At 48.1% G+C, this 27294-nt stretch overlaps 2 protein-coding genes across 2 annotated transcripts in view; one reads left to right on the top strand and one right to left on the bottom strand.

The window, feature by feature from the left end:
• Positions 1–186: 186 nt before the first annotated feature.
• Positions 187–15284, bottom strand: BLVRB (biliverdin reductase B). The gene is made up of 5 exons (XM_042969216.1): positions 15105–15284; positions 5684–5848; positions 5458–5547; positions 3965–4093; positions 187–441 (listed from the first exon to the last, which is right to left on the bottom strand). The coding sequence occupies exons 1-5, from the start codon at positions 15181–15183 to the stop codon at positions 284–286; spliced, it is 621 nt and encodes a 206-aa protein (XP_042825150.1). The 5' UTR covers positions 15184–15284; the 3' UTR covers positions 187–283.
• Positions 15285–19442: 4158 nt separating this feature from the next.
• The window catches only part of SPTBN4 (spectrin beta, non-erythrocytic 4), a 74247-nt gene continuing 66395 nt past the window's right edge, over positions 19443–27294 (top strand). The window contains exon 1 of the mRNA XM_042969534.1: positions 19443–19614. Coding sequence (XP_042825468.1) covers positions 19443–19614 — 172 coding nt within the window. The remainder of the gene's footprint in view (positions 19615–27294) is intronic.

The following is a 27294-nucleotide window of genomic DNA, read 5'->3' as shown; positions in this document are numbered from 1 at the left end:
AAGGGTGTCTTCCTCACTGGACTGTGAGATCTGTGAAGGGAGGGTCACCCCCTGGGTCCTCATAGTCCTCACCTGGTCTCCAGCACAGGGCCAGATGAAGAAATGAAGGAAAATCTTACACAGAGGCAGATAGAGACACCGAATCAGCCAGACAAAGCCAGACAGAGGAAGAGTCAGAGTCGGGTCTTCTAGAATAACGTGAAGCTCTGGGCTCAAGATTTATTGCTCCTTTCCTCTGTTCTCCATTTCTCAGAACGCCGTCCTCCTGGATGCGGTCAGATCCCTAGTCGTACTGGTGGGAGGGGTAGGTACTGTGCCCGTCGTATTTATCAGTAGTGAGACAGCTCAGCATGAAGTGGCCCAGGTCGTGTTTGGAGATGACCCTTGAGGGGCCTCGTCCATCCAGGGTCACTGAGTAGGCCCCAGTCAGTGGCTGGTCTCCTGCAAGGTAAAGACACAGGAATGGGTGAAGCAGATGCCCCTTCCCCTTCCTACAACACGTGATCATTCCAGGGGCCTTACAGTGTGCCCAGCCCAGAGGGTATAGGAGTCAACCATGTATGAAACCCTTCCCACGAGCAGGACGCTAATCTTTACCCCTAACTTCATTCATTCAATAAATCCTTATCGATGGCCTACTATGTGTCAGGTGCTGGGCACCTAGCAAGGCAAAAACCGGACAAGAACCCTTGCCCTTTGCATGCAATCATTCCCTAGGAAAAGGCAACAGATAAGAAAGTAAAATAGACAATGTGTTACATGGAGAAAAAGCAGAGAATAGGCTAGGGGCTATTATTAACTCTTATTTTACAGATGGGCAAACTGAATCTGGGAGATTACTTTGAAGTTACTTCCCAGGGTTGCAAAGGGTGACTTCCGAGCAGCAAACGCTAGATTTGCTCTGGGTCCTTCCGTTTGGAGGCATAACTTGGTTGTTAGGAGGGCATCTGTTGGCTGCATTATGACAGTGACCAACTTCACTTAGGGGTTGAATGCAGCTACCAGTGCAGGGACAGCCTAGAATCATGTGCAGTAAGAAACACACACCCTCACCCAAGTGGCATTCCCGCCAACAATGTTTCATCTGAGTCTGGGAGAAAACAAGCAGAGAAATCCAGAAGATGGGATATTTAGAAAGAGACCTGGCTGAGTCAATTTTATGAGACATATTTTTAATTTTTTTAATGCGTATTTATTTTTGAGAGAGAGAGAGAGAGCAAGTGGGGGAGGAGCAGAGACAGAGGGAGACAGGATCCGAAGCGGGCTCTGCGCTGATAGCACACAGCTTGATGTGGGGCTCGAACTCATGAACCATATATATATATATAGAGAGAGAGAGAGAGAGAGAGAGACAGAGACAGAGGGAGAGGGAGAGGGGAATCCCAACCAGGCTCTTTGCTGTCAGCCCAGAGCCTGACATGGGGCTCAATCCCATGAATCGTGAGACCATGGGGAACCAACCAAGCATCAGATGCTTAACCAACTGAGTCACTCAGGCACCCCTAAAAATTTTATTTTCAAGTAACCTCTACACCCAACATGGGGCTCAAACCCACGACCCCAAGATCAAGGGTCACAGCTCTTCTGACTGAGCCAGCCAGGCTCCCTAATATTTTTTAACAATTGGAAAATTTTAAATATGGAATGGACCCTAAAGGATATGGTAGAGTTAATGTCCATTCCCTTCATGCAACAATGGTACTGTGGACCATTCCCAAAGATACCTCTTTTGGGGGGATGCCTATCAAAGTTCTAGGAGTGAAATGTGATGATGTTTGCAACTTATTCTCAAATGGTTCATTTTCGCCAAAAAATTTTTTTTAAATATATGTATATTATATATATGCACGAATACTATAAAAAATATATACTACACATGTATTCACATATACACATCAGGTGCATGCACAAAAGGTAAAGCAAGCGACAGAATGTTAATTGAATCTAGATGAAGGGTTTAGGGGTCTTCATAAATCTTAATGTCTTCAACTTTTCTGGAGGTTTCGAAGTTTTTACACACATACTACAAAAAAAAAAAAAAAAAAACCACCAAACCCTACCTAAAAAAAGGTATTCTGTGTTAAATAACGTTTAGGCATGATGTCTCTGGGTTTCACTTCAAACCCCAGAGGTCAGGAAGTAAAATTATGAGCCCTGTTCAGAGAGGAGAAAACTGAGGCACAGAAGCCCCGGGCCTGAAGTCCACACAGTGCTGGGGCTGGGATTTCCACCCAGTTTCTCCATCATGTAGCCCCCCCGCCGATTCAAAGCTTAGGATTCTGGTCCCCACAGGGCCCTGAACGGAACCTAAGCACTGAGCCTTATTTGAACCTCTAGAAGGCGCGCAGACCTTCTCTTGTCAGGGATCCCAGGAGCCAGAGGGCAAAGCAGAGCTGCTCTTGCAGTGAAACAGGCAAATGTGAGGCAGATTCAAGTGCCCAGCCTTTGGGCCTTGGTGTTCCCGATCCCTCACCCCAGTCCTCCTTTGCCCTGGACACTCACCGGCCTCTCCCTCGCTGCACGAAGCCATCTCTTTAGAGAGTCAGTGCTCCGTAAACACCTCCTCATGTCTCCCTTCTCTGTGCTTTATACTTTCTTCAGTCACCACAGCATACCTAACAGTAATATCGAGTTTCCTGTCTCCCCTGCTAGAAATGCAAACCTCATAAGAGCAGACTGTGTCACCAGTGCCTGGAAGGGTACATACTCCATATGCAAGAGACATTTGTTGAATGAATGAATGAATTCATTCATTCCTCCCTGTGTCTCTCCCAAGGTGGATTCCAGCCCTGGGAGAAGAAAACAGGGTGTAGGTGTGGTTTACTGATTCTTTCCACAACGGCACCCTGAAATGTGGTTCACCAGACAGATATTTACTGAACATCTACTTTATGCCAAGCCCTGTTCTGGGCACTAGGAACACAGCTGCGATCAAAACAAGACAAAATCTGTGCCTTCAAAGAGTTGGCATTCTACAGACAAAGACACACGCTAAATAAGATAAAGAATGGAGGGGTGCCTGGGTGGCTTAGTCGGTTAAGCGTCTGACTTCAGCTCAGATCATGATCTCATGGTTCGCATTGGGCTCTCTGCTGTCAGTGCAGAGCACGCTTCAGATTCTCTGTTCCCCTTTCTCTGTACCCCTCCCCTGCTCATGCGTGTGTGCTCTCTCTCTCAAAGATAAATAAACATTAAAAAAGAAAGAGAGAGAGGGGGGTGCCTGGACGGTTTAGTTGGTTAAGCGTTCAACTTCAGCTCAGGTCATCATGGTTGGTGGGTTCGAGCCCTACATCTGGCTCTCTGTCAGCGCAGAGCCGGCTTCAGATTCTTTCTCTCTCTCTGCCCCTCTCCCCCCTCTAAAATAAATAAACATTAAAAAAAATTTTTTTTAAGGTAAAGAAAGGAACGATATGTGTGGTAAAAGGTAAATCCCCCTCCCTTGAATATGGGCTAGCCCCAGTAACTCACTTCTTTTTTTTTTTTTTTTTTCCCCAGTAACTCACTTCTAATAATAATACTAAAGAAGGGCTGGGGCACTTGGGTGGCTCAGTAGGTTAAACTTCCGACTTCAGCTCAGGTTTTGATCTCACAGCTCGTGAGTTCGAGCCCCGCGTCGGGCTCTGTGCTGACAGCTCAGAGCCTGGAGCCTGCCTCGGATTCTGTGTCTCCCTCTCTGTCTGCCCCTCCCCTGCTTGTGCTCTGTTTCTCTCAAAAATAAATAAACTTAAAAAAAAAATACTAAATAAGGGTTGTTTTACATTTCTAAATTTGAGGTGGTTGGTCAAACAGAGGTAATGGAAAAGGGTATCAGAAAGGGGATAAAATCAAGCAGGAAAGAGGACAGAAAGTACAGGGGGAGGGTTTGCAATTTTACACTGGCCAGGGAAGGCCTGGCAGATCTCACCATCTGATGGGAGGGGAGTGGCTGGTGGCAACCCTGCCCCCAGGTCCCAGCCCCACTCACCTATGTGTGGCGGCATCACGGCCACGTACTTCAGGCCTGACTCCTGCAGCACCTTGTGCATCCGGATGTGGTCATCGGTCACATCCTGCAGTCGCAGGGGCACCTTGGTCGGGTCCCATAGCAGGAAGGCTGGGAAGACACAAAGCAGGGTAAGCCAGGGCTTGAGGACAGCCTGGCCAGGCCCACAGCCCGCTGGTCATATGCCAGGACAAAACCCTGCAGGGGCTCCCCACTGCCTTCCAGTTGTCCCAGCTTCCTGTCTCTCACAGCCATGTAAGGGCTGACCTCCTCTCTCCCTACCTCTTCCTGTCCACTTACCTCCTGTCTGGGTCATGACAGCAGCCTCCTCCCTGGTCTGCCTACCCCTGCCCCCACAACCTGCCCCCTGCAAGCAGCCAGACAGGGCCTGTGCACCCCCAGAGGGTCAGAGTTCATCTGTGGCTCAGCCTTATTCGGGGTAAAAGCAGAGTCCCCGTCAGAGCCCACAAGGCCCCACCAGACCTGGCACCATTAGCCCCCTGACCTGAGCACCCAACACTCTCCCTTTCACTCACTCTGCCCGCGCCACGCTCCTGCCTCTGAGCCTTTGCAACTGCGGATCCCTCTGCCCTCCCTCGGGTCTCTTCCTTCCTGGGGAGGATGAAGCACAGAGGCAAGGCACGGAGACCGTGGAGACCACCAGCCTGGTTTCACAGCCTGGTCTGCCAGCCCCAAGCTGTGTGACTGCGGGGCAGCCGGTGGGCCTCCCCGTGCCTCCACTCCCTTCCATACAAGGGAGGCATAAAAACAGCTACTATTAACTGAGTACCTACTATGTGCCGGTAGGAGTATAAATACTCAGAATTTTGTGATGACTAAGTGGCACTCATCCCTAAGGTACTCATATGGTGCTTAGCACACAGGAGGTGCTCAGTGAATGCTGTTAGCATTCACTGCTCCTGTTATGCACCCTGTACCCTGTCTTTTGGATTGTGCAAGGCAACCATTTGTTTCATGACCTTCTCCTCATAAATTGGGAGCTCTGTGAAGGTAGAGACCTGGTGTGTGGATCACGGCTCTGTCATTTCCTATAGGAGGCTCTCCCTGCCCCTCTCTCGGGCTGGCTGGGTCAGGTGCCTCCTCTGGGCTTCCGTAGTCCTCTAGGCCTCTCCTGTTCTCGCCCTGACCCTCTGCCTGTGCCCCTTCATCTCGGCCCTGGCTACTCTGGCCTGTCCCACTGTGTGTGATGATGGGTCTGTTTACCACTTCCCTCCCATCCGTGAGACCCATGAGTACAGGGCCCAGGGCTGTATTGGTCACCACTGAGTCCCCAGCATCACCCGGCAAGGTTCGTGCACACAGTTGGTGCTCAATAAGTGCACAGTAACTTGGGATGGCTCCAGTGGCAACTTGCATTGGCTCCTTGCATTTGGATGGCTCCAAAGCTCCTTGGCTGCCTGTCCAGTACCTACCCCCCCACCCTTCAGCCCCATCCCTATGATCCCACCACCCACCCGAGGTGCAGGCCACGACCTTGTTCACACCATGGGCCTTCATGGCCGCCACAATGTTCCGGGCGCCCTCGGACATAACTGTAGTAGGACCTTAGAGAGGACAGAGAGTGGCTGTCACTAGCAGGTGGCGGTGGTGGTGGGGGTGGCAGGGGTGGGGCCGGGGGCGGGGGTGGCGCTGGGGGCCGAGGTGCAGGGGTGGGCCGTGGGCAGAGAGGGGGCTCAGTACTGAGATCATTGCGGGTGCCCAGCAGCACGATGATGGCATCCTGCCCAGCCACGGTCTTGTCTACATCGGCCGCATGCAGAACGTCACCCACTACCACGTGGGCTGGCTGGGGCCCCTCTGGGGGCAGCCTGGAGGCATCCCGCACCAGCACTGTCACCTCATAACCTGTGGGCAAAGAAGGGCAGAGAAGCAGGTCAGTAGGCTTGTGGGCTGCCACTCCCAGGCTCCACGGGCTGGGTCCCGGAGGGTGCCACGAACCCCCAAATCCATCCCCCAGGTCCCTTGTTATGGGGAAGTGGTCTTCACACATTTTTTAAAGGCTTATTTATTTATATTTATTTTTAATTAAAAAAATTTTAATGTTTATTCATTTTTTGAGAGAGAGAGAGAGAGAGAGAGAGAGAGAAAGACACAGCGTGAGTGGGGGAGGGGTAGAGAGAGAGGGAGACACAGAATCCAAAGGAGGCTCCAGGCTTTGAGCTGTCAGCACAGAGCCCGACATGGGGCTTGAACCCACGAACCATGAGGCCATGACCTGGGCCAAAATCAGCACTTAACTGACTGAGCCACCTAGGCACCCCAAAGGTTTATTTATTTTTGAGAGAGAGAGAGAGAGAGAGAGAGAGAGAGAGAGAGAGAGCAAGTTGGGGAGGGGCAGAGAGAGAGAGGAGGACAGAGGATCCAAAGCAGTGCTCAGTGCTGACAGCAGAGAGCCCGATGCAGGGTTTGAACTCACGTTCAGAACCATGATATCACGACCTGAGCTAAAGTCAGACGCTCAACCCGCTGAGCCACGCAGGCACCCCAGTCTTCAAATATTTTTGCTGGCATACTCACAGTTGACATTTAGCTGGTTGTTAAAATAGGACAATACCTTCATGCCTGTTTATAAATAACCTGCCCTGATGCCTCCAAGGGCCTCCCCCAGAACTGCCCAGACTTCTCCACCCTCCAGCAACTAAAGGGTTAAAGCCTGGCATCACACCTGTCTATGCCCCCCATCCATGGAGGAAAATGAGGTACAGAGGAAAACATGAGTTCCCCAAAGGTTGCCCAATGCTGGGATTGGTCCCCAGGCTTACTTCTGAAGGTCAGGGCCCTAAGTGGTCATTCAAGATTTTGAACATCGTCTTGGTATGTCGAGTCCCAAAGAATTTTGAGTAACTGTATCTCCACACATACACACCTATTTTAAAGTTCACAACCAACAGTGGCTCAGTCGGTTAAGCGTCCAACTTCAGCTCAGGTCGTGATCTCACAGTTTGTGGATTCAAGCCCCGAGTCAGGCTCTGTGCTGACAATGCGAGCCTGGAGCCTGCTTCAGATTTTGTGTCTTCCTCTCTCTCTGCCCCTCCCCTGCTCACACTGTCTCTCTCTCAAAAATAAGCATTAATTTTTTTTTTTTTTTTAATAAAATAGGGGTGTCTGGGTGGTTCAGTCGGTTAAGCGTCCGACTTCGGCTCAGGTCATGATCTCGCGGTTCGTGAGTTTGAGCCCCGCGTCGGGCTCTGGGCTGATGGCTCAGAGCCTGGAGCCTGCTTCGGATTCTGTGTCTCCCTCTCTCTCTGTACCTCCCCCGCTCACACTCTGTCTCTCTCTGTCTCTTTCTCTCTCTCTCTCTCAAAAAATCAATAAACATTAAAAAAAATTTTTTTAAATAAATAAAATAAGTTCACAGCCAACATATTTCTTCCTTTGTTCTAAACAATGGCAAAGGATGTTAATGTTTGGGCGTATGGAAATGATGATATTTAAAAAATTATTAATTGTGGTCTCTGTTATGGACTAAATGTTTGTGCCCTACCCCCCTAAATTCATATGCCAAAGCTCTAGCCTCCAATGTGATGGTATTTGGAGATGGAGCCTTTGGGAGGTAATTAGGTTTTGATGAGCTCATGAGGGTGGGGACCCCATGATGGGATTTGTGTCTTTATAAGAGGAAGAGAGACCAGAGCTCTCTGGCCACTATGTGAGGATCCAGCAAGAAGGCAGCTGTCTGCAACCCAGGAAGAGGGCCCTCACCGGAAGCCAAGTCTATTAATACCTTATCTTGGACTTTGGAGCCACCGGAACTATGAGAAATAAATACCTATTGTACACCACCAGTCTATGGTATTTTGTCATAGCAACCCGAGCTGACTAAGACAGCTTCTAAACATCATTCTTGTGATAAATGAACCAGAGCTCCTTAGAGAAAGGACAAGATGAGGCTGGAATGTCGCTTAAAGAATGATGAGGCTAGGGGCGCCTGGGTGGCGCAGTCAGTTAAGCGTCTGACTTCAGCCAGGTCACGATCTCCCGGTCCATGAGTTCGAGCCCCGCGTCAGGCTCTGGGCTGATGGCTCGGAGCCTGGAGCCTGTTTCCGATTCTGTGTCTCCCTCTCTCTCTGCCCCTCCCCCGTTCATGCTCTGTCTCTCTCTGTCCCAAAAATAAATAAAAAACGTTGAAAAAAAAATTAAAAAAAAAGAAAAAAAAAAGAATGATGAGGCTATATTGAAAGGACACAGAAGCCACTTTTATAAATTTATTTTTAAGTTTATTTATTTTGAGGGAGAGAGAGAGGCAGAGTGCGAGCAGGGGAAGGGCAGAGAGAAAGGGAGACAATCCAAAGTAGACTCCAAGCTCTGAGCTGTGAGCACAGAGCCTGACATGGGGCTCGAACTCACGAACCACAAGATCACGAACTGAGCTGAAGTCGGACGCTTAACCAACTGAGCCACCGAGCCGCCCCTGAAAGGACACAGAAGCCACTTGAAGGCGTTCTCATTGGAAAAATCAGGGACAATATGATTTGTCCAAAAGAATACTGACAAAGAGGGATGCCTGGGTGGCTTAGTCAGTTAAGCATCCAGCTTCGGCTCAGTTCATGATCTCACAGTTGGTGAGCTCGAGGCCTGCATCAGGTGAGTTTGTGCCCTGCTTGGGCTCCACGCTGACAGTGGGGAGCCTTCGTGGGATTCTCTGCCCCTTGCTCACTCATGCTCTCTCTCTCTCTCAAAAATAAATAAATGAAATTTAAAAAATGGTTAAGTTGGTAAATAAAAAAAAAATTGACAAAAAATTTAAACACATCAAATATTTAAAAATCTGTGAGTTCAGAATGATACTAACAAAGAAACCTCATTAGTCATCACCAACAGCTACCAGAGGGTTAGTTCATTATCCAGAAAATGATAAAAGAAAAGGAAAAACAACAAGCAAAATTGTTCCATTTCTCTTGACAGCTGTCATGTATTTCAAAAACAAGTGATGGGAGATTTGAACACTCTGGGGCAATGATGATGAAAATAATGATAAACAGTGTGCCTGGGTGGTGGCTCAGTCCGTTAGGCGTCCGACTTCAGCTCAGGTCATGATCTCACGGCTGGTGAGTTCGAGCCCTGAGTCAGGCTCTGTGCTGACATCACAGAGCCTGGAACCTGCTTCGGATTCTGTGTCTCCCTCTCTCTCTGTCCCTCCCCCGCTTGTGCTCTGTCTCTCTCTCAAAAATAAATAAATATTAAAAAATTTTTCTTAAGAAAATAATAAATAAAATGTATGCAATACTCACTATATGTGTTTGACATATATTTTACTCATTTAATGCTCAAAGTAACCCTGGGTTTGAATTGCAGCCACGCTAGCTGTGTGATAATGGGCCAGTCACATAATCTCTCTTGGCCTTAGGGCCTTCATCTATAAGGCGACACTGATAATGGTCTCTACCTCACAGGGTTAATGTAGGTTTAAATAATACATCTAAAGGTTTAATGTAGTCAGTTGATTTTTGACAATGATGCCCAGACAATTCTGTGGGGAAAGAATAGTCTTTTCAACAAATGGTACTGGGATAACTGGACATCCACATGTGAAATAATGAAGTCAGATCCCTACCTCACATTGTATATGAAAACTAACTCAAAATGATCAAAGACCTAAATGTTAGAGCTGAAACTATTTAAAAAATCTTAGAGGGGCACGTGGGTGGCTCAGTTGGTTGGGCATCCGACTTCGGCTCAGGTCATGGTCTCATGATTTGTGAGTTAGAACCCCACGTCGGGCTCTGTGCTGACAGCTCGGAGCCTGGAGCCTGCTTCAGATTCTATGTCTCCCCCTCTCTCTGCCCCTCCCATGCTCATGCTCTGTCTCTCTCTGTCTCTCAATAATAAATAAACATTAAAAAATTAAAAATAAATAAACAATCTTAGGAAAAAACAGGTATACATCTTTGTGACTTTGGATTAGGCAACAGTTTCTTAGCCATGATATCGAAAACACAAGCAACAAAAGCCTGGAGCCTGCTTCAGGTTCTGTGTCTCCTTCTCTCTCTCTCTCAAAAATAAACGTTAAAAAAAAAAAGAAAGTGAAAAGAGAATCAATAGAATGGGAGGAAACTTTTGTAAATCATACATCTGATAAAGGGCTTGTATTTAGAATACATAAAGGACTCCTACAACTTGATAATAAAAAGATAAAACCCAATTAAAAATTGGGCAAAACATATGAACAGAGACTTCTCCAAGGAAGATACACACGTGGCCCATAAATACATGAAAAGATCCTCAGCATCATCAGTCATCGGGGAAATGCAAATCAAAACCACAAAGATACAACGTCACACCCACTAGAATGGCTATGATAAAAAAGACATTAAATGCTGGTACACATGTGGAGAAGCTGAAAGTCTCATACGCTACTGATGGGTGTGCTGAATGATGCAGCTAGCTGCTTTGGAAAACAGTCTGGTAGTTAGTTCCTCAAAAGGATAAACATGAAGTTAGCATATGACTCAGCCTTTCCACTCCTAGGTATATGTCCAAGGGAAATGAAGACACATGTTCATACAAAAACTTGCACATGATTCCATGGAGGCATTATTCATAATAGCCCCAAATGGAAACAACCCAGACGTCCTCCATGGACTGCATGGATAAAATGAAAATGAAACCCGGTCTACCCATCCAATGTACATAATAGTACTGGGCAATAAAAAAAGAAAATGACAGACTGATACGTGCTCCAACACGGACACCCCTTGAAACAATGTTTTTTGCTAAGTGAAAGAAGCCGGTGGAAGCCAGTGGCAAAGAACAATGTGATGTACGATTCCATTTACATGAAATGTCTGGAACAGGCAAATAGGTACAAAGAGAAAGGAGATGAGCGGTTGTAGACAGCTGGGGGAGGGGTTAAGAAGGAAAACGGAGGGGGTGACTCCTAGGGATTTCTTTTTGGGGTGATGAAAATGTTCCAAATTAACTGCGATGGTGTTTGCACGTTCTGTGAATAGGCCAGAAGCACTAAGTTGTATACTTTGAGTGGGTGAATTATATGGCATGTGAATTAAATCTTAATAAAGGTGTTTTAAAAAGCATAGAACTGAAACGAACAAATGAAAAGTTGAGGAGGGTGCCTGGCACAGAAAGGGGCGGTATGTGGGGCTGGCTGTTACTATACTTTTTAATCATCTCACAAGGTTATTTCCTGTCCTGGTTTAGTCCTCCCTGGGCTCCCGGCCCCTGTCTCACCCCCTCCCATCCATACTCCACATGGCAGTCAGACAGAGCCTTCCACAGTTGTACTGGAGTGCCCTCCAGCTCATATCCCTCCCATGATCCCCTCAGTGCCTGGACATAAAGTCTGTCCTCCTCATGACAGCCTTCCAGTCCCTCGGGGTCTGGCCTCCCCTCTCCAGCCTGTGCTGAAGCCACTACCCTCTTAACTCACTGTATTTTTTTAAGTTCTTCAAATGCATCATGGTTTCCTGCCTCCTGGCCTTTGCACATGCTGTTCCCTCAGCCAGAAGCACCCTTGATCCTTTCCCCAAGCCCCCAGCTGCTTGTGTTTCCTCTGTCACTGTCTTACTTATGCTGCCCTAGAGTAAATAATGGCCCTGCAGTTCCAGGGACGTTGTCATATTCGTCACCATCTCCCTGATGTTTTATAAACACAAAAGCACAGGGGTGGATATACACACAATATAAACACAAAAGCACAGGCTTTACTGCCCCATGGACCTGGGTTCAAACTCCAGCTCTACCAGTAAGTGGCTGAGGAACCACAGGAAACACGTTCCCTGGCTGGACCCCAGTCTCCTCTCTAAAGTGAAAACGAGAATTCCCAGTGTCCCCATCCTGTGTGACCACCTTTCAGAAGGGAATGGCTGTCCTCACACACATCAGGGAGCAGTGGGAACTTTCAGGGTGCCAGCGTGGGCATCGGTTAACTACCAATGGTTACAACGGACCCTAGTAAATTGTGAGCATTCTGAGGGAGAAAAATGTTCTCCTGGAGAGTGAGAGCTCTGACACATGCTCAGTACAAGGGTGCCCATTAGTGTTATATTATTGCTGATTAATGACATTTATTGAGAACCTCTTATATGCCAAGTGCTGTGCTAAGCTCTTTCCATAGATGAATGGTATTTTTTTTTCCAAAAATTAAAAAAAAAATGTTTATTTATTTTGAGAGAGAGAGAACATGAATGAGCAGGGGAGGGGCAGAGAGAGAGAGAGGGAGACAGAGAATCTCAAGCAGGCTCTGCTCTGTCAGCACAGAGACCAACTTAGGCTCAATCTCACAAACTGTGAGATCATGACCTGAGCCAAAAATCAAAAGTCAGCTGCTTAACTGACTGAGCCACCCAGGCGCCCCTTTTTCCAAAAAAATTTTTTTAAACAACCCATATTTAAATGTAAATTTCAATAGCCACATATAACTAGTGGCTACCATATCAAACAGCATTGTTTTAGAATTCACAGATTTGGGGGGCGCCTGGGTGGCTCAGTCAGTTGGCCGTCTGACTTTGGCTCCAGTCATGATCTCACTGTTCGTGGTTTTGAGCCCCACATGGGGTTCTCTGCTGTCAGTGTAGAGCCTGCTTTGGATCCCCTGTTCTCCCTCTCTCTGCCCTTCCCCTGCTCATGCTTGCTCTCTCTCAAAGACAAATAAACATTAAAAAAAAAAAAGAATTCACATACTTTACCTTTTAGAAAAAACAAGAGCATTGGTAAGGTACTTCCACACTTTTTTTTTTTTACAAATCCCTAACTTTATATTTTTCTCTTAATTTTTTATTTTGAAATAAACTTTTTAAAAAAGAAATTCTATTGTATATGAAAGTTGGAAGACGTCATTTCTCATGTTTGCTTTTGCTTTATCTTTCTGTGTGTATAATATATAACATATGTAATTATATATGTGTGTATATAAACACACACACACACACGCACACACATACAACATGTGCGTAAAGTTTTTTCCTAACTATTTGAGAGTAAGTTGCAGAGATCATGCCCCTTTTAAAATTTTTGATCTCAACCCTCAGTCCAAAACAGATTTCCATGCCTAACCCAGTATATACAACTCCATGCATATATAATTGAAAGAAGTTTCATAAAACCAATATTTAACCTATGATATACTGACACCTTTATAACCAATTAAATGTATTTCGGAACTATGACCCACAGTTTGAAAAGCACCAGATTGCAGCAATCCTAAAAGATATTATTATATGCCCATTTTGAAGATGGGGGAATTGAGACCATTTTAGGTTAACTGAGCCAAGTTCACACAGCTATGAGTTCACTCAGCCAAAAGAGGGCTTATTGAATTACCAACTATGTATTGGTCATGGTTCTTAGCATTTTCCACATATTATCTCATTTAATCATTGCAAGCACCCCAGAGCAAGCAATACTAGTTTTCTTCTAAGAAAATTTTTTGGTTGGGTGGGGGGGGTGCCTGGATGGCTCAGTCGTTTAGGAATCCGACTTTGGCTGGGGTTCGTGGGTTTGAGCCCCGAGTCAGGCTCTGTGCTGACAGCTCAGAGCCTGGAGCCTGCTTCAGATTCTGTGTCTCCCTCTCTCTCTGCCCCTCCCCTGCTCTCTCTCTCTTTCAAAAATAAACATTTAAAAAAAAAAAAATTTTTTTTAAGTAATCTCTACGTCCAGTGTGGGGTTTGAACTCACGACCCTGAGATCAGGAGTTGCACGCTCTACTGACTGTGCCAGCCAGGCACCCAAGTGCTACTAGTTGTATCCCCACTTTCCAGCTGTCTAGGTACACAGACGACAAGGCGTCCATCGATGTAGGTGGTGAGTGGCAGAGCTGGGATGTGAAGGCGGGCAGGCTGGCACCAGCCTATAGAATCAGTGAGGTAAATAAAAAGCCAGCTCAATCAGGCTCCTCTTTTCCTGCTGGAGACAGTGAGGCTCGGAGGCTCAATGTGGCTCTGAAGAGACTTGTCAGAGCCACCGTGAGATGGCAGGGCCTCCCCTCGGCCTCAGCTCTCAATTCCCTGGGGTGCAGTCCCAGTTGTGACCAGCAGGGTGGACAAGTGGAATTCAGCAGAATTCAGGATAAAGGGTAAGGTAGTAACATGGGAATCTGGATCCTCAGGGTGACTCAGCACCTTTCAACTTCTCCCTCTTACTTCCTCCCCGAGAAATAGTTATCAGCAAATTTCTTTCTCCCCTCCCCACAAATCAAGATCCTCACCGAGTCTTCCTGGAGAGGGAGAGAGCAGTGGGCCTGATGAGGAACTGTCAGGCCAAGTCCCTCCAAGGGCTGGGCTAGGAGACAATAGAGAGTGGGATCCTGACAGCCTCCACCCTTTTGGGGCACCCAGATAGTCAATATCTTCAGCGTCACTGAGGCCAGCGAGGGTGGGGCCTTATATCTGGAAGTCCCAGGCACCCCTGGGCGTTGGTGAAGTCTGGATGGTGGAGGCAGGGGAGGCTGCAGGACGTTATCCCCTTTCTCGGAGCAACTGAATTTGCAACTCTTACCCACTTTCCCAGGACCAGCGCCCAAGTCTTCACCTACGTCTCCGTTATCCTCTTTCCATAACGTGCTCACATCAACTGGCCACCCAGCCTTCTAAACTTCCAGCCTTGATGCCCAGGCCACGAGCAAGTGCACTTTTGGCAGTTAAGAGCACAGGCCGGATTCAAATCCCAGCACCACCACTTTCCACCTGTCTGATATCGGGCAAGTCACTCTCTGGGCCTTAGTTTTCTCATCTGTGAAGTGAGGTGATATGAGTACCCCCCCCCCCCCCCCCCCGCACATGAGAGCTGGGAGGATTTAACAGGGGGAAGAGCGGTAGGGGCTGGGAGGCAAGCCGTTGCCTGGCTTAGTAAGCCCTCGCTGGGTGTGCTAACAACCACAACTACAACTACAGCATTTCATAAGAGCACTGTATTTAAACCTGTCACTGGAATTCCTCTGCCTCCCAGGGCCAATTCCTAGTCCTCAGACTCATAAAATTGGATCTCACGGCGTCCCCCATTTCTGTCCCCGTCGCCACCTGCTTTGCCCCTAGGTCACAAATCAAAGCACGGATGGCCCAACCAGCCTTGCCCGGGTCCCAGGATGCCCCTTCCTAATGAGGGGCATATACACCCCGTGACATCCCCCGCCCACCCCAGCTCATGCCTGCTTCCACCGCCTGCGCCAGGGTGGTGAGCCCGGTCCTGCCCGTGGCACCGAAGATGGCAATCTTCTTGACCTTCATTCTGCGGACTCGTGGGGGTGTGAGGCCACGGAGTTGCACGACGCGCGGGAACTGGCTGGCTACTGGGCCTCCCTCTCGTCCTTCTCCGGCGGGAGGGACAGGGCGGGGCTGGCACCGAAGGCCACGCCTCAGCCTGCCTCTGGGGCCCAGGCTCAGGCCGAGGGGCGGGGCGAAACAGGCCACGCCTCTAGCCAGGAAGAACGCCGAGGGAGCGGCAGCAGTCTGCTCGCCTCCACCTGGCGTCCAGCACCGCCCCCTCCGCCTGCCACTTAGACTGGGAGGCGTGGCCGCATCTGGACAACTGGGAGGAACGTGGGTGGACCCGGTGCCCCGCCTCTGCGCTCTAGTCGGGGGCGGGGTGAGCTCGGGCCACGCCCACCGACCGCTCCTAGCTCACGCCCCCTCTCCTAAGGCCTGAGGCTGACCTGGGACCCACGCTGTGCCCCAAGACCTTTCGGAAGCTGCAAGGGGAGAAAATGAGGGAGGGTGGGACACTGTGTGTATACGTGCCCATGTGACTATGTGTGACTGAGTAGCCCCAAGGGAGAGCAAAATTGTGGATGACACCATGGGCCATCCTCTGTGTAGCACTATGTTGCAGTATGAGACTGTGTGAGACATGTGGCAAACATTGATGCTGTTCTTTTGGGACCTTGTGGTGCCACTGTGGATGACACTGTGTCAGTCTGTGATGCTGTATGCATCCATGAAGCTGGGGGATGTGGTGTGGGACACGTGTGAGATGTGTTTTATGGGAGTGTATGACACCACATGTGACATGTAAGGATGTGTCACTGTGACCTTATCTGAGTGTGTGGCTGTGGGTGTTAACTGTTGTGATGCTGTTTGTGACCTCTTGGGACTGTATGATGTATGAGTGTATGACCCTGCAAGATGTGTGACAGGTGTAACAAGTTTGAGTGTGTAAAAAAGTGTGTGATACTGTGTGATTGTGAAGCTGTGCGTGACCCGTGAGCAGATGATACTCTTTGTGACCCCATGGGAGTGTGCGACAGTGCATGGCATATGCGTGCTTGTGTGTGACATGGTGTGGGTGGTGGCACTATTTGAGCGTGTCACCATGTGTGATGCTGTCGGGGACTGTGCCAGAGTGGGACCCCATGTGAGCGTGTGACTGCGTGTGAGTTTGCATGTTTGGCTCTGTGTGTCCCCGTGGGTGGGGGGGGGTGATACCGTGTGAGTGTGTGGCTGTGGGTAAATGTTTGCGACGCTGTATGTGACCCCGTGTGTGTGCGTGTGTGTGCGTGTGACAGTGTGGGAGTGTGTGACCCCGTGAGAGTGCGTGGCTGTGTGTGACGCTACCTCTGGCCCGGCGAGTGGCGTGGCTCGGTGTGTGACCGCGCGTGGGCCAGCGCCGCAGGCGGCCGAGGCGGCTGGCGGGAGGGGGTCCCGGGGGCGCGCCGAGCGCGGCGGCCGCGCGAGCGGGGGAGGCGCGGCGGCGGCGGCGGCGGCGCATGCGGATCCGGTCGAGCGGCGGGGCCGGCGGGGCCGAGCGGAGCCGGGCCGGGTTGGGCCGGGCACCGGACGCCGCCAGTGAGGGCGGTCGGGCGCCGCGAGCAGCGAGGACGGCGGCACCGGCGGCCACGGGGCCCAGGTGAGCGGCTTTGGGTGATAGCCCCTCCCTGCAGCATGTCCCCACCTGCCCGAGAATCCCTCCCCCGCGCGCCGTGGGCATGGCCTGAGCCCCTAGGGTCTCCCGGGCTGGAGGAGGGGAAGGGTCCAGGGCAGAATGAGCCCCCACACCTCAACCCAGGCCAGCCTCCGCGCCATGCGTGAGTCTTCCTCCCGGGCCTTGTCCTTCCCAGGTCCCCTGCTTTCGAACAGTGACTAGACTGCAGGGAGAGAGAAGCGCGGCCTCGGAAGGGTTAAAGCATCGATTATTATTTTTTTTTTTCCCACCCCCAGCCTGGAGCCTTTGCTGGGGCCCTGGAACACCTCTTTCCACCTCCCCCATCTCCTTTGCCTCCCTTCCTTCTCCATTCAATCACATAATGGCCAGCGCTCTTCCCAGCCTGACAGAGAGCTCACCAAGTGCTAAGTGCCTCCCCATCCCCAAGTGTTCTCCACGGAGGAAACAGTTGTGATCACCATTTAACAGGGAGGGAAACTGAGGTAGGGAGGCCAAGTTAAAGATGGGTTAAAGATGCAGCAAGAATAAAGCAGGGCTTGAACTCCTTTCTCTCTGACTCCAGCACAGGCACTTTGATTTGCTAAGATATGTGACCAGAGAGGATGAATAATGATAACAAGGACCATGTATCAAGGGCTTGCATGTACTAGATACCGTATTTCCTGCACTATTAACTCATTTCATCTACAAACATCCCTAGAATATGGGCACTATTATTGCCATTTTACAGATGAACAAACTGAGGCCCAGAAAGAGGAAGTGACTGGCCAAGGTCACACAGGTGGTAAGTAGCCATGTGCCTACTTATAAGCTTTCTGTAGAAGGAGAGAAGAATAACAGTGGATTTTGGAATGTCCACTAGAAGGGACAATCTCCGCTACACTGACCAACACCCAGACCCTGCTTTCTTACAATCTGGTGTGTTGTCAGCTGTTTGGGTCTTTGAGAAGGACATTGATCTCCTCACAGTTCCTTCCTTTTGTAGTCTCAGAATCAGGCCTGGGGGCCCAGAGGGAGGAGGAGAGGTATCCGAATGCCTCCCACCCTCTTTAGTTTCATATTTGCAATCTGGCAAGTGTTCTAGAGCATAGCTCTGGATCAGACAATATGTCAGCTAGCTGTTGCCACAATAATGCTGCATAAGAAACCACCCCAAACTCAGTGTTTGAAAACATGGCGCCTTTATTTACCCATCAAGTCTGAGGTCAGGGACTTAGGCTGGGCTCCGCTGGACAGTTTTTCTGGTCTCAGTGGGGCTGATTCACGTGTTGGGATGTGGGGTGGGGAGCGGTGCTGACTATTGGCTGCTTTAGCCGGCCTTGGCTTTCGTGACTGGGGCCTTAGGCCCAGCCTACCCTGAGAGTGTTTTTCTCACAGTCACAATCAAGCACAAACAAAAACATGCAAAGTCCTTTGAGTTTTAGGCTTAGAATTCAACAGCACTTCCACTTAATTCTGTTGGTCAAAGCTAGTCATGTGCCCAAACCGGAAGTCAAGGTTGTGAGGGGACGCTCTTCCACTTTTCCCCTCCCTACATAGAACTCTCCAGAGTTCTATGGCAAAGGATGTGGTTATAAGGATGAAGAATTGGGGCCATTTAATGTAAATGTAGTACCTGTGTTTGAACTCTGGCTACCCACTAGCTTTGCGACCTTGGACCTTAGTTTCCTCCTCTATAATGTCTTTTTTTTTTTTAATCCTTTAAAGTTTGGGGCACCTGGGTGGCTCAATCTGTTAAGCATCCGACTTTGGCTCAGGTCATGATCTCCTAGTTGGTGAGTTCAAGCCCCGCATCAGGGTCTGTGCTGACAGCTCACAGCCTGGAGCCTGCTTTAGATTCTGTGTCTCCTTCTCTCTCTGCCCCTCCCCTGCTCACACTCTGTCTCTCTCTCTCTCAACAAAAATAAATAAACATTATATTTTTTAAAGTTTATTTATATATTTTTGAGGGACAGAGAGAGAGACAGAGAGAGAATCCCAAGCAGGCTCTGCACTGACAGTTCGATGTGGGGCTCGGACCCATGAACTGTGAGATCATGACCTGAGCCACAATCAAGAGTCTGACACTTAACCGACTGAGCCACCCAGGTACCCCAATGTCTTTTTTTTTTTTTAATGTTTATTTATTTATTTTGAGAGAGAGAGCGTGCATGCAAGCAGGGGAGGGGCAGAGAGAGAGGAAGAGAAAGAGAATCCCAAGCAGGCTCTGTGCTGACAGCACAGAGCCCGATGTGGGGCTCCTACGAACTGTGAGATCATGACCTGAGCCGAAGTCCAACACTTAACCGACTGAACCCCTCAAGAGCCCCTTCACTGCATTTTAGAGTTCTACTGATAAGTGTCATCCTTCTAACAATAATATAGGGACAATTTGCCCAGCCCCTGCCCTGCTCCAGGTGCTGAGCTGGGTGCTTTATCACACCCCTATGAAGTGGTCACAGTGAATATTATTGTCAGTAGTATTAGGTCCACTTTAAAGACAGGGAAACTGAGGGCGAGGGAGTGGACAGGACTCACAGACAGCGGCTGTTAGAAGTGGGACCTCTGAGCTCCGGACCTGTGTCTAGCCTAACCTGCCTCTGCTCCTCCCCAGGCCTCACCTTCCCCGATGGCACAGGTACCAGGGGAAGTGGACAACATGGAGGGCCTGCCGGCCCCTCACAACAACAATCCTGCAGCCCGCTGGGAGAGTCCGGATCGGGGCTGGGAACGGGAGCAGCCAGCAGCCGCCACGGCAGCCGCCTCCCTCTTTGAGTGCTCCAGGATCAAGGCCTTGGCAGGTACCTGGAAGAGGGCTGGGGTGGGAGGAGGGAAAGAGGAAAGGGAGGAGGTTGTTGGGGTGGTATCTGTGTGCCTCAGAGCTTGAGAACCTTGATGGCCTGGAGGATGGGAAGAGAGTTACAGACCCTTTTCACTTGAATCTGTAGACCAACACTGTCCAATGGAACTTTCCACAGTGATGGGAAAATGTTCTCTATCTGTGATGTCCGATGTACTAACCACTAACCACTAGTACTTTTGGCTGTAAGCGCTTGAAATGTGGCCAGTGCTTCGTGAGGGACCAAATTTTTCATTGTATTCAGTTTTAATTAATTTAAATTTAAGTAGCCATATGTGGCTTGTGGATACTGTATGGGGCAGTGCTGCCTTACAACCTTGAAAATGTATAGTCTCAGAAATGTGGGATTTTTGGGGCGCCTGGGTGGCTCAGTTTGGTTGAGCGTCGGACCTCAGCTCAGGTCAAGATCTCACAGTTTGTGAGTTCAAGCCCCGCGTCAGGCTCTGTGCTGACAGCTCGGAGCCTGGAGTCTGCTTCGGATTCTGTGTCTCCATCTCTCTCTGCCCCCTTCTCATGCTGTCCCTCTCTCTATAAAAATAAACATTAAAAATTTTTTTTAAATAAAAAAGAAATGTGGGATTTTATAAGCGTACTTCTTTAGAATCTCAAGATGCTGAAATATTGGATTTTTGGACCTTGGAATGTCATACTCCAAGATTCTTTGAAGTTGAGGCCTCTAGAAATGAGACTCTTAGAACACAGAACTTTATAATCATAGACCTTAGAAATTTTAATCATTGACCTCCTTGGATCTTAGACCCTTAGAAACCTAAACTCTAATACACATAGATCCTTAGGGCTTTATAATCCTAAACCTTTAGAATTTCAGAATAGAAATGTGGATCCCAAGAATTTTGAGATAGAATGACCACACTTCCAGTTTTTAGCACTGAAACCCTCTGAAACCCTGGGGCCAACCAGGATGGTCGGTCACCCTACGTTGATGTTTTTGTTTTTGTTTTTTGTAAATTTTTAATGTCTATTTATTTTTGAGAGAGAGGGAGAGACAGAACATGAGTGGGGGAAGGGAAGAGAGAGAGGGAGACACAGAATCCGAAGTAGGGTCCAAACTCTGAGCTGTCAGCACAGAGGCCGACGTGGGGCTTGAACTCACAAACCTTGAGATCATGACCTGAACCATATAGTGATAGAATCTTAGAACCGAAGACCTTTGGAATTGTAGACCCTTGAGCCTTAGGACTTCATATTCAGAGAGGGCTTTAGAACCTCAGAAGTTATTTAATCATCAGCACTAAAACTAGGAGCAAGGGCTCCTGGGTGGCTCAGTCGGTTGAGCGTCTCGCTCTTGATCCTCAGCTCAGGTCTCTATCTCAGGGTTGTGAGTTCGGGGGAGGCAGGGGAGCTGCATTGGGCCCCACACTGGGCATGGCGCCTACTTCAAAACAAACAAACAGTGGTGCCTGGGTGGTTCAGTCCGTTGAGCATTTGACTCTCGATTGCAGCTCAGGTCATGATCTTGTCCTTCACAGCACAGAGCCTGCTTGGGATTCTCTCTCTTTCTCTCTCTGTCCCTCCCCCGCTCGTTCGCACATGACTGTGTGTGCTCTCTCTAGCTCTCTCTCTCAAAATAAGCCTAAACAAATAAACAAAGAAAAAAAGCTATGAGCAAAGACCCTGAGAACCTTCAGAGACATGTAACTTCATAACCATGAGCCCTAAGCCTTTAAAACATTAGACCCTTAGTACCTTTGACCCTTGGGACCTTCTTATCTCAGAAACGTGGAATGTTGTAAACATAAACGAAGACTGTAGTAATCATGAAATCTTAAAACCCTAAGGTCGGAATCCGTTCCTTCAGAATCTCAGAATTTTAGTAACTCAACATATCCATCATGGGATCTTTGATACTAAGATTGTTGAAACTTTATAATTATAAGATGTTTAAGAGTGGTGTCAAACCTAAGGGCCTCCCAGAAGCAGGTGACATAAATGAGAGAGTAGACTGGGGGCCATGGTCAACTGGGGAACAATACCCTGGTCACCAGCTCCAGCCATGGGAGCTGTGGGCCCAAATTTGCTAGCTCTGATTTTTTTTTTTAATGTTATTTATTTATTTATTTATTTATTTATTTATTTATTTATAAAAATTTTAATGTTTATTTATTTTTGAGAGAGAGAGTGACAGAGCGTGAGTGGGGGAGGGGCAGAGAGAGAGGGAGACACAGAATCCAAAGCAGGTTCCAGGCTCTGACCTGTCAGCGCAGAGCCCGATGCAGGGCTTGAACCCATGAACTGTGAGATCATTCCCTGAGCCGAAGTCGGACACTAACCGACTGAGCCACCCAGGCGCCCCTAATTGTTATTTATTTTTGATTGAGAGAGACACACACACAGCGTGAGCGGGGCAGGGGCAGAGAGAGAGGGAGACACAGAATCTGAAGCAGGCTCAAGGTTCTGAGCTGTCAGCACAGAGCCCAATGCGGGGCTTGAACTCATGGGTTGCAAGATCATGACCTAAGCCGAAGTCGGACATTCAAGTGACTGAGACACCCAGGTGCCCCTAGCTCTGATGTTTTTGTACAATTTCCCAGTTAAAAAAAATCTATATGTTCCACAAAAGTGTGAATGAGAATTACCTAATGGATGGCCAGCTTCCTCTGATTTAGAAACTAGAATGGGGTCGCCTGGGTGGCTCAGTCGGTTGAGCATCTGACTTTGGCTCAGGTCATGATCTCACAGTTCATGAGTTTGAGCCCCGAATCAGGCTCTGCACTGGCACTGACAGTGAGGAGTCTGCTTGGGATTCTCTCTCTCTCTCTCTCTCTCTCTCTCTCTCTCTCTCTCTCCTCTCTCTCTGCCCCTCCCCCACTCATGCTTTTTCTCTCTCTCTCTCAAAATAAATAAATAAACTTAAAAGAAAAAAAAGAAACCAGAGGGGCGCCTGGGTGGCTTAGTGGGTTAAGTGTCCGACTTCGGCTCAGGTCATGATCTCGCAGTTTGTGAATTCAAGCCCTGCGTCAGGCTCTGTGCTGACAGCATGGAGCCTGGAGCCTGCTTCGGATTCTGTGTTTTCCTCTCTCTCTGCCTCTCCCCCGCTTGTGCTCTGTCTTTCTGTCTCTCAAAAAAAAAAAAAAAAAAAAGAAAGAAAAGAAAAGAAACGTAAAAAAAAAAAAAAAAGAAAAGAAACTAGACTGGTATAAAATACACTCGTGGAAACTTAAAATCATACTTTTAGATTCTTAGAACCTTAAAAACTTGGGATCACATCAACTTAGAATTCTAGATGATTTCATCCACAAAATATTCAGTGCCTCCCCTGTGCCTGACCTATGCTGGACAATCTGAGGGACATGATGGTAACTGAGCCAGCCCAAAGAGCTCCCAGTCCCCTGGGAGAGTAGTGATGACCCGGAGTGGTCAGGGCCAGGATGGTGAGGCACAGGCAGGGGGCTGGGATGGGGAAGCCCAGGGACTATTGGAGCTCAGATGAGGTGCCTGATTCAGTCCAGAGAGGCAGAGTGCTTCTTGGAGGAGGAGATGCCTAGGCTGAGCCCAGAAGGATGAATAAGAGTGAACCCTGGGGGGGAGAGCAGAAGAATATTCCAGGCAGAGGAAACAGCATATGCAACCCTTCCAAAAGTTGGGAGTGGGTAGAATGAGGTGGTGACTAATGCAATGCAAAAGGAAGCAGCTGGAGTCAGATCCTGAGGGGCCTTCTAGGCCGCCATGTAGGTTGTGAGGGCACTGGGGAGCTATGGTAAGATTTTAAGCAGGGGTGGGATGTGGTAACATGGGGATCAAGGACTCTTCACTGATTCACAGAACATCAGTGCCGATACCACAAACAGACAAACATCTAGTCCAGAGAAGTGTAGGCATCCCCTGTAAGGAAAAAAAAAAACAATTCTCATACGTGCCCCATGTCTTCTTAAGTTATTACATCTATAATTTTCCTAAACGCAACAAACCCACAACTGTTTTCATCTCTCTTGTTCTATGTTTATTTATTTATTTTGAGAGGGAGAGAAAAAAAGAGAGAGCATGAGTGGGGGAGGGGCAGAGAGAGAGAGAGAGAGAGAGAGAGAGAGAGAGAGAGGGAGAGCGAGAATCCTAAGCAGGCTCCAAGCTGTCAACATGGAGCCTGACGTGGGGCTTGAACCCACAAACTGTGAGATCATGACCTGAGCTGAAATCGAGAGTCAGACACTTAATGGACTGAACCACCCAGGTGCCCTGTTCTGGTAGTTTTTTGTTTGTTTGTTGATTTACTTATTTTGAGAGGGAGACAGAGAACACAAGTGGGGGAGGGGGGCAGAGAGAGAGAGAATCCCAAGCAGGCTCCACGCTCAGTGCGAGTCCAATGCAAGGCTCGACCCCACGACCCTAGGATCATGACCTGAACCGAAATCAAGAGTTGGTTGCTCAACTGACTGAGCCACACAGGTACCCCTCCCATTCTGATATATACTTAAAAAATTTTTTAAGTTTATTTATTTATTTTGAGAGCGAGAGAGCATGCAGAAGGGGCAGAGAGAAAGGGAGAGAGAGGATCCCAAGCAGCCTATGCATTGTGAGTGTGGATCTGGACGTGGGGCTTGAACTCATGAACAGTGAAATCATGACCTGGGCCAAAATCAAGAATCGGACACTTAACCAACTGAGCCACCAGGCACCCTAGTTTTTTTGTTTTGTTTTGTTTTGTTTTGTTTTGTTTTGTTTTGTTTTGTTTTGTTTTGTTTGGGAGAGAGAGACAGAGTGTGAGCAGGGGAGGGGCAGAGAGAGAGGAAGACACAGAATCCAAAGCAAGCTCCAGGCTCTGAGCTGTCAGCACAGAGTCCGACGTGGGGCTCGAACTCACGAACCGTGAGATCATGACCTGAGCTGAAGTTGGATGCTTAACTGACTGAGCCACCCAGACGCTCCCCATTCTGATAGTTTTAATGCAAATTCTTATCTTTGTGGGTCAATGATTTTACAAAATGTGCATTGCTAATTAGTGGGCATGTATATCATACTTTAACTGTTTATTAAAGTATTATATGCACATAAAAATGCAGATAAATCGTGAGTCCCCAGCATTTCCACCAATGAGCAGCGGGTGGTAACCAGTCCCCAGATAAGGAAAAGGAATGTAACGGCCCCAGAGAAGCCCGCCCCCCTAAGGCTACCTCTCTCACTACTTCCCTAGAGTAAAGACTGGCCTAACTTCTTTTTTTTTTTTAACGTTTATTTATTTTTGAGACAGAGAGAGACAGAGCATGAACGGGGGAGGGTCAGAGAGAGGGAGACACAGAATCTGAAACAGGCTCCAGGCTCTGAGCTGTCAGCACAGAGCCCGATTCGGGGCTCGAACTCACGGACCGTGAGATCATGACCTGAGCCGAAGTCGGACGCTTAACCGACTGAGCCACCCAGGTGCCCTAAGACTGGCCTAACTTCTAACAGCGTACATTTGTTTTCCTGCTTTTTGAACTTCGTAAAAATAGAGTCCTGAAGGATGTACCCCTTTGTATCTGGCTTCCTTCAGTCAACACTGTGCTTGTGAGACTCATCCCTGTCTACACGTACTTGTAGGGTGCTCCTTCTCGTTGCTGTATCGTATTCCACAGTGTGAATACGGCGAATTTTTCCCATTCACCTGTTGGTGAGCATTTGGGTTGCTTCTGGTTTAGGGCCAGCACAAGCTAGACTATCACAAACCAGTAATTACCAGTATTTCAATCTATTACAAACTATTGCTGCTTTAAGCTTCCTCGTACCTGTTTTTGGGGGGCGTAAGCACTCATTTTTGGTGACTTACACCCACATCGAGCGAAAGAAAGTGTTGGGTCATAGGGTAGGTGTATATCTAACTTTAGTGGAAACTGCCGATTTGTAACATTTTACATTCCCACCAGCAGTGTACGAGGGGTTCAGTTACTGTACATCCAGCCCCTAGTGTGGTCCATCTTTTTGATTTTAGCCATTCTGATGGGTGTGCATTCTATTGTGGTTTTAATTCACATTTTCCTGATGACTAATAACAACTAATGAGGTGGAGCACCTTTTCATCTGCTTATTCACTATTTGGATAGCCTCCTGTGCCATGCCCATTCAAGTCCCTTGCCCGTTTGCATATTAATTTTCCTGCCCTTTTCTGATTGTTTTGTAGGAGTTCTTGCATATTCTGGGTCCAAGTCCTTTGTCAGATGTATGTGTTGTGAATATTTTCTCCCACTGTGTGGCTTGTCTTTTTACTCTTCTAATGTTGCCTCTTGATGAACGGTATTTCTTAATTTAAATGTAGTCTAATTTGGTAATTAGTACATATTTCCTATGTGGCTCACATTTGTTGTCTTGTTGAAGAAATCTTGGCCGGGAGGTGACCAGGTGGCTCAGTCGGTTAGGTGTCCGACTTCGGTTCAGGTCATGATCTCCTGGTTGGTGAGTTCAAGCCCAGCATGGGGCTCTGCACTGACCATGCAGAGCCTGCTTGGGATTCTCTCTCTCTCCCTCCCCTGTGCCTTCTGTCTCTGTCAAAATAAATTAATAGACTTAAAAAAAAACCAAACAAACAAAAGAGGAAATGCTCTCTAGGAAAAAAGAATCTTCGCCTACTTCAAGGTCAGGGAGATGTTTTTTGGTATTTTCTTCTAAGAGTCTTATTCCTTTCACATTTAGATTTAGAAGCCAAATGATATTTCTATTACTGTGTATAGTGGGGGGTCAGGTTTTTTTTTGTTTGTTTGTTTTTTGCCACTTTTGGGTAGCAGGTTGACTCAGCTCCATTTATGGAAAAGACTTTCTTTTCCCTACCGATCTGCAATTTCACTTTGTCATAAATCTGACAGCCCTATACAACCCCCAACCTGCCTCTGCCCCTTGCCCCCCAAATTGCATTGCATTGAACATCCTCATACATGCTCCTTATAAACCAGTGTGGAAAAGTTTATGGGACATAAGCACTGCTGTGTTATGGGGGTGTGCTCGAATTTATTTAGACTCAGATTGCTGCCCAGAGGACTGCCCTAGTCTGTAACTCCCACCAGGAGACACGGAAGGTTAGGATGTCCCCACCTTTCCACCACTACTGGTATTTTCTGGCTTCTTAACTTTTCCCAGACCAGTAGCCAAACTGGTGACATACTAAGTCTCTCTATATCCTTTCTCCTTAACCAATAATGGACAAAAGAATAGTGGTTCCTCAGCTCCGTGAAAGTTTCAATGTATTAAAGAGATGAATGAATTTAAGTCTTATTCTTTTTTAATTTTTTTTATATATTTATTGATTTTAAACATTTATCTTTGAGAGAGAAAGAGCACACGCGAGTGCGGGGGGCAGGGGGCAGGAAGAAGGGGCAGAGCGAGGGAGACAGAGGCGCAAGATGACGAACCCTGAGGTGAAGTCGGACGCTTAGCCAACTGAACCACCCAGGCGCCCCTGAAGTCTTATTCTGAGGAAATGTGTTTTGCTTGCGCTAGTGATTAGCACAGAGGAGAAGAATACATAAATGGTAACTCCATATGAGCACAATGGCAGAGGTAGGACAGTTGTCATTTGGCTGGGAGTCTTGACAGCCCAGAGGTATGGGTGCCAGCTAGAGTCTCGGCAGGAAGCAGATGGCTCCCTCAAGGGGGTAAAATTGAGGGGAGCTTAATGAAGGGACTAATTGCAGAGGTG

The sequence above is a fragment of the Panthera tigris genome, chromosome E2, assembly GCF_018350195.1.
Source record: "Panthera tigris isolate Pti1 chromosome E2, P.tigris_Pti1_mat1.1, whole genome shotgun sequence".
Lineage (NCBI taxonomy): Eukaryota > Metazoa > Chordata > Mammalia > Carnivora > Felidae > Panthera > Panthera tigris.
This window is presented reverse-complemented; position numbering and strand designations above follow the sequence as displayed.

Coding starts and splice junctions, on each gene's coding strand:
- BLVRB (XM_042969216.1), bottom strand. CDS start 15,183: ATGAAGGTCAAGAAGATTGCCATCTTCGGTGCCACGGGCAGGACCGGG. Junction 5,849..15,104: donor GGCGCAGGCGGTGGAAGCAG/GCATGAGCTGGG, acceptor CTTTGCCCACAG/GTTATGAGGTGACAGTGCTG. Junction 442..3,964: donor CGTGATGCCGCCACACATAG/GTGAGTGGGGCT, acceptor TTTACCTTGCAG/GAGACCAGCCACTGACTGGG.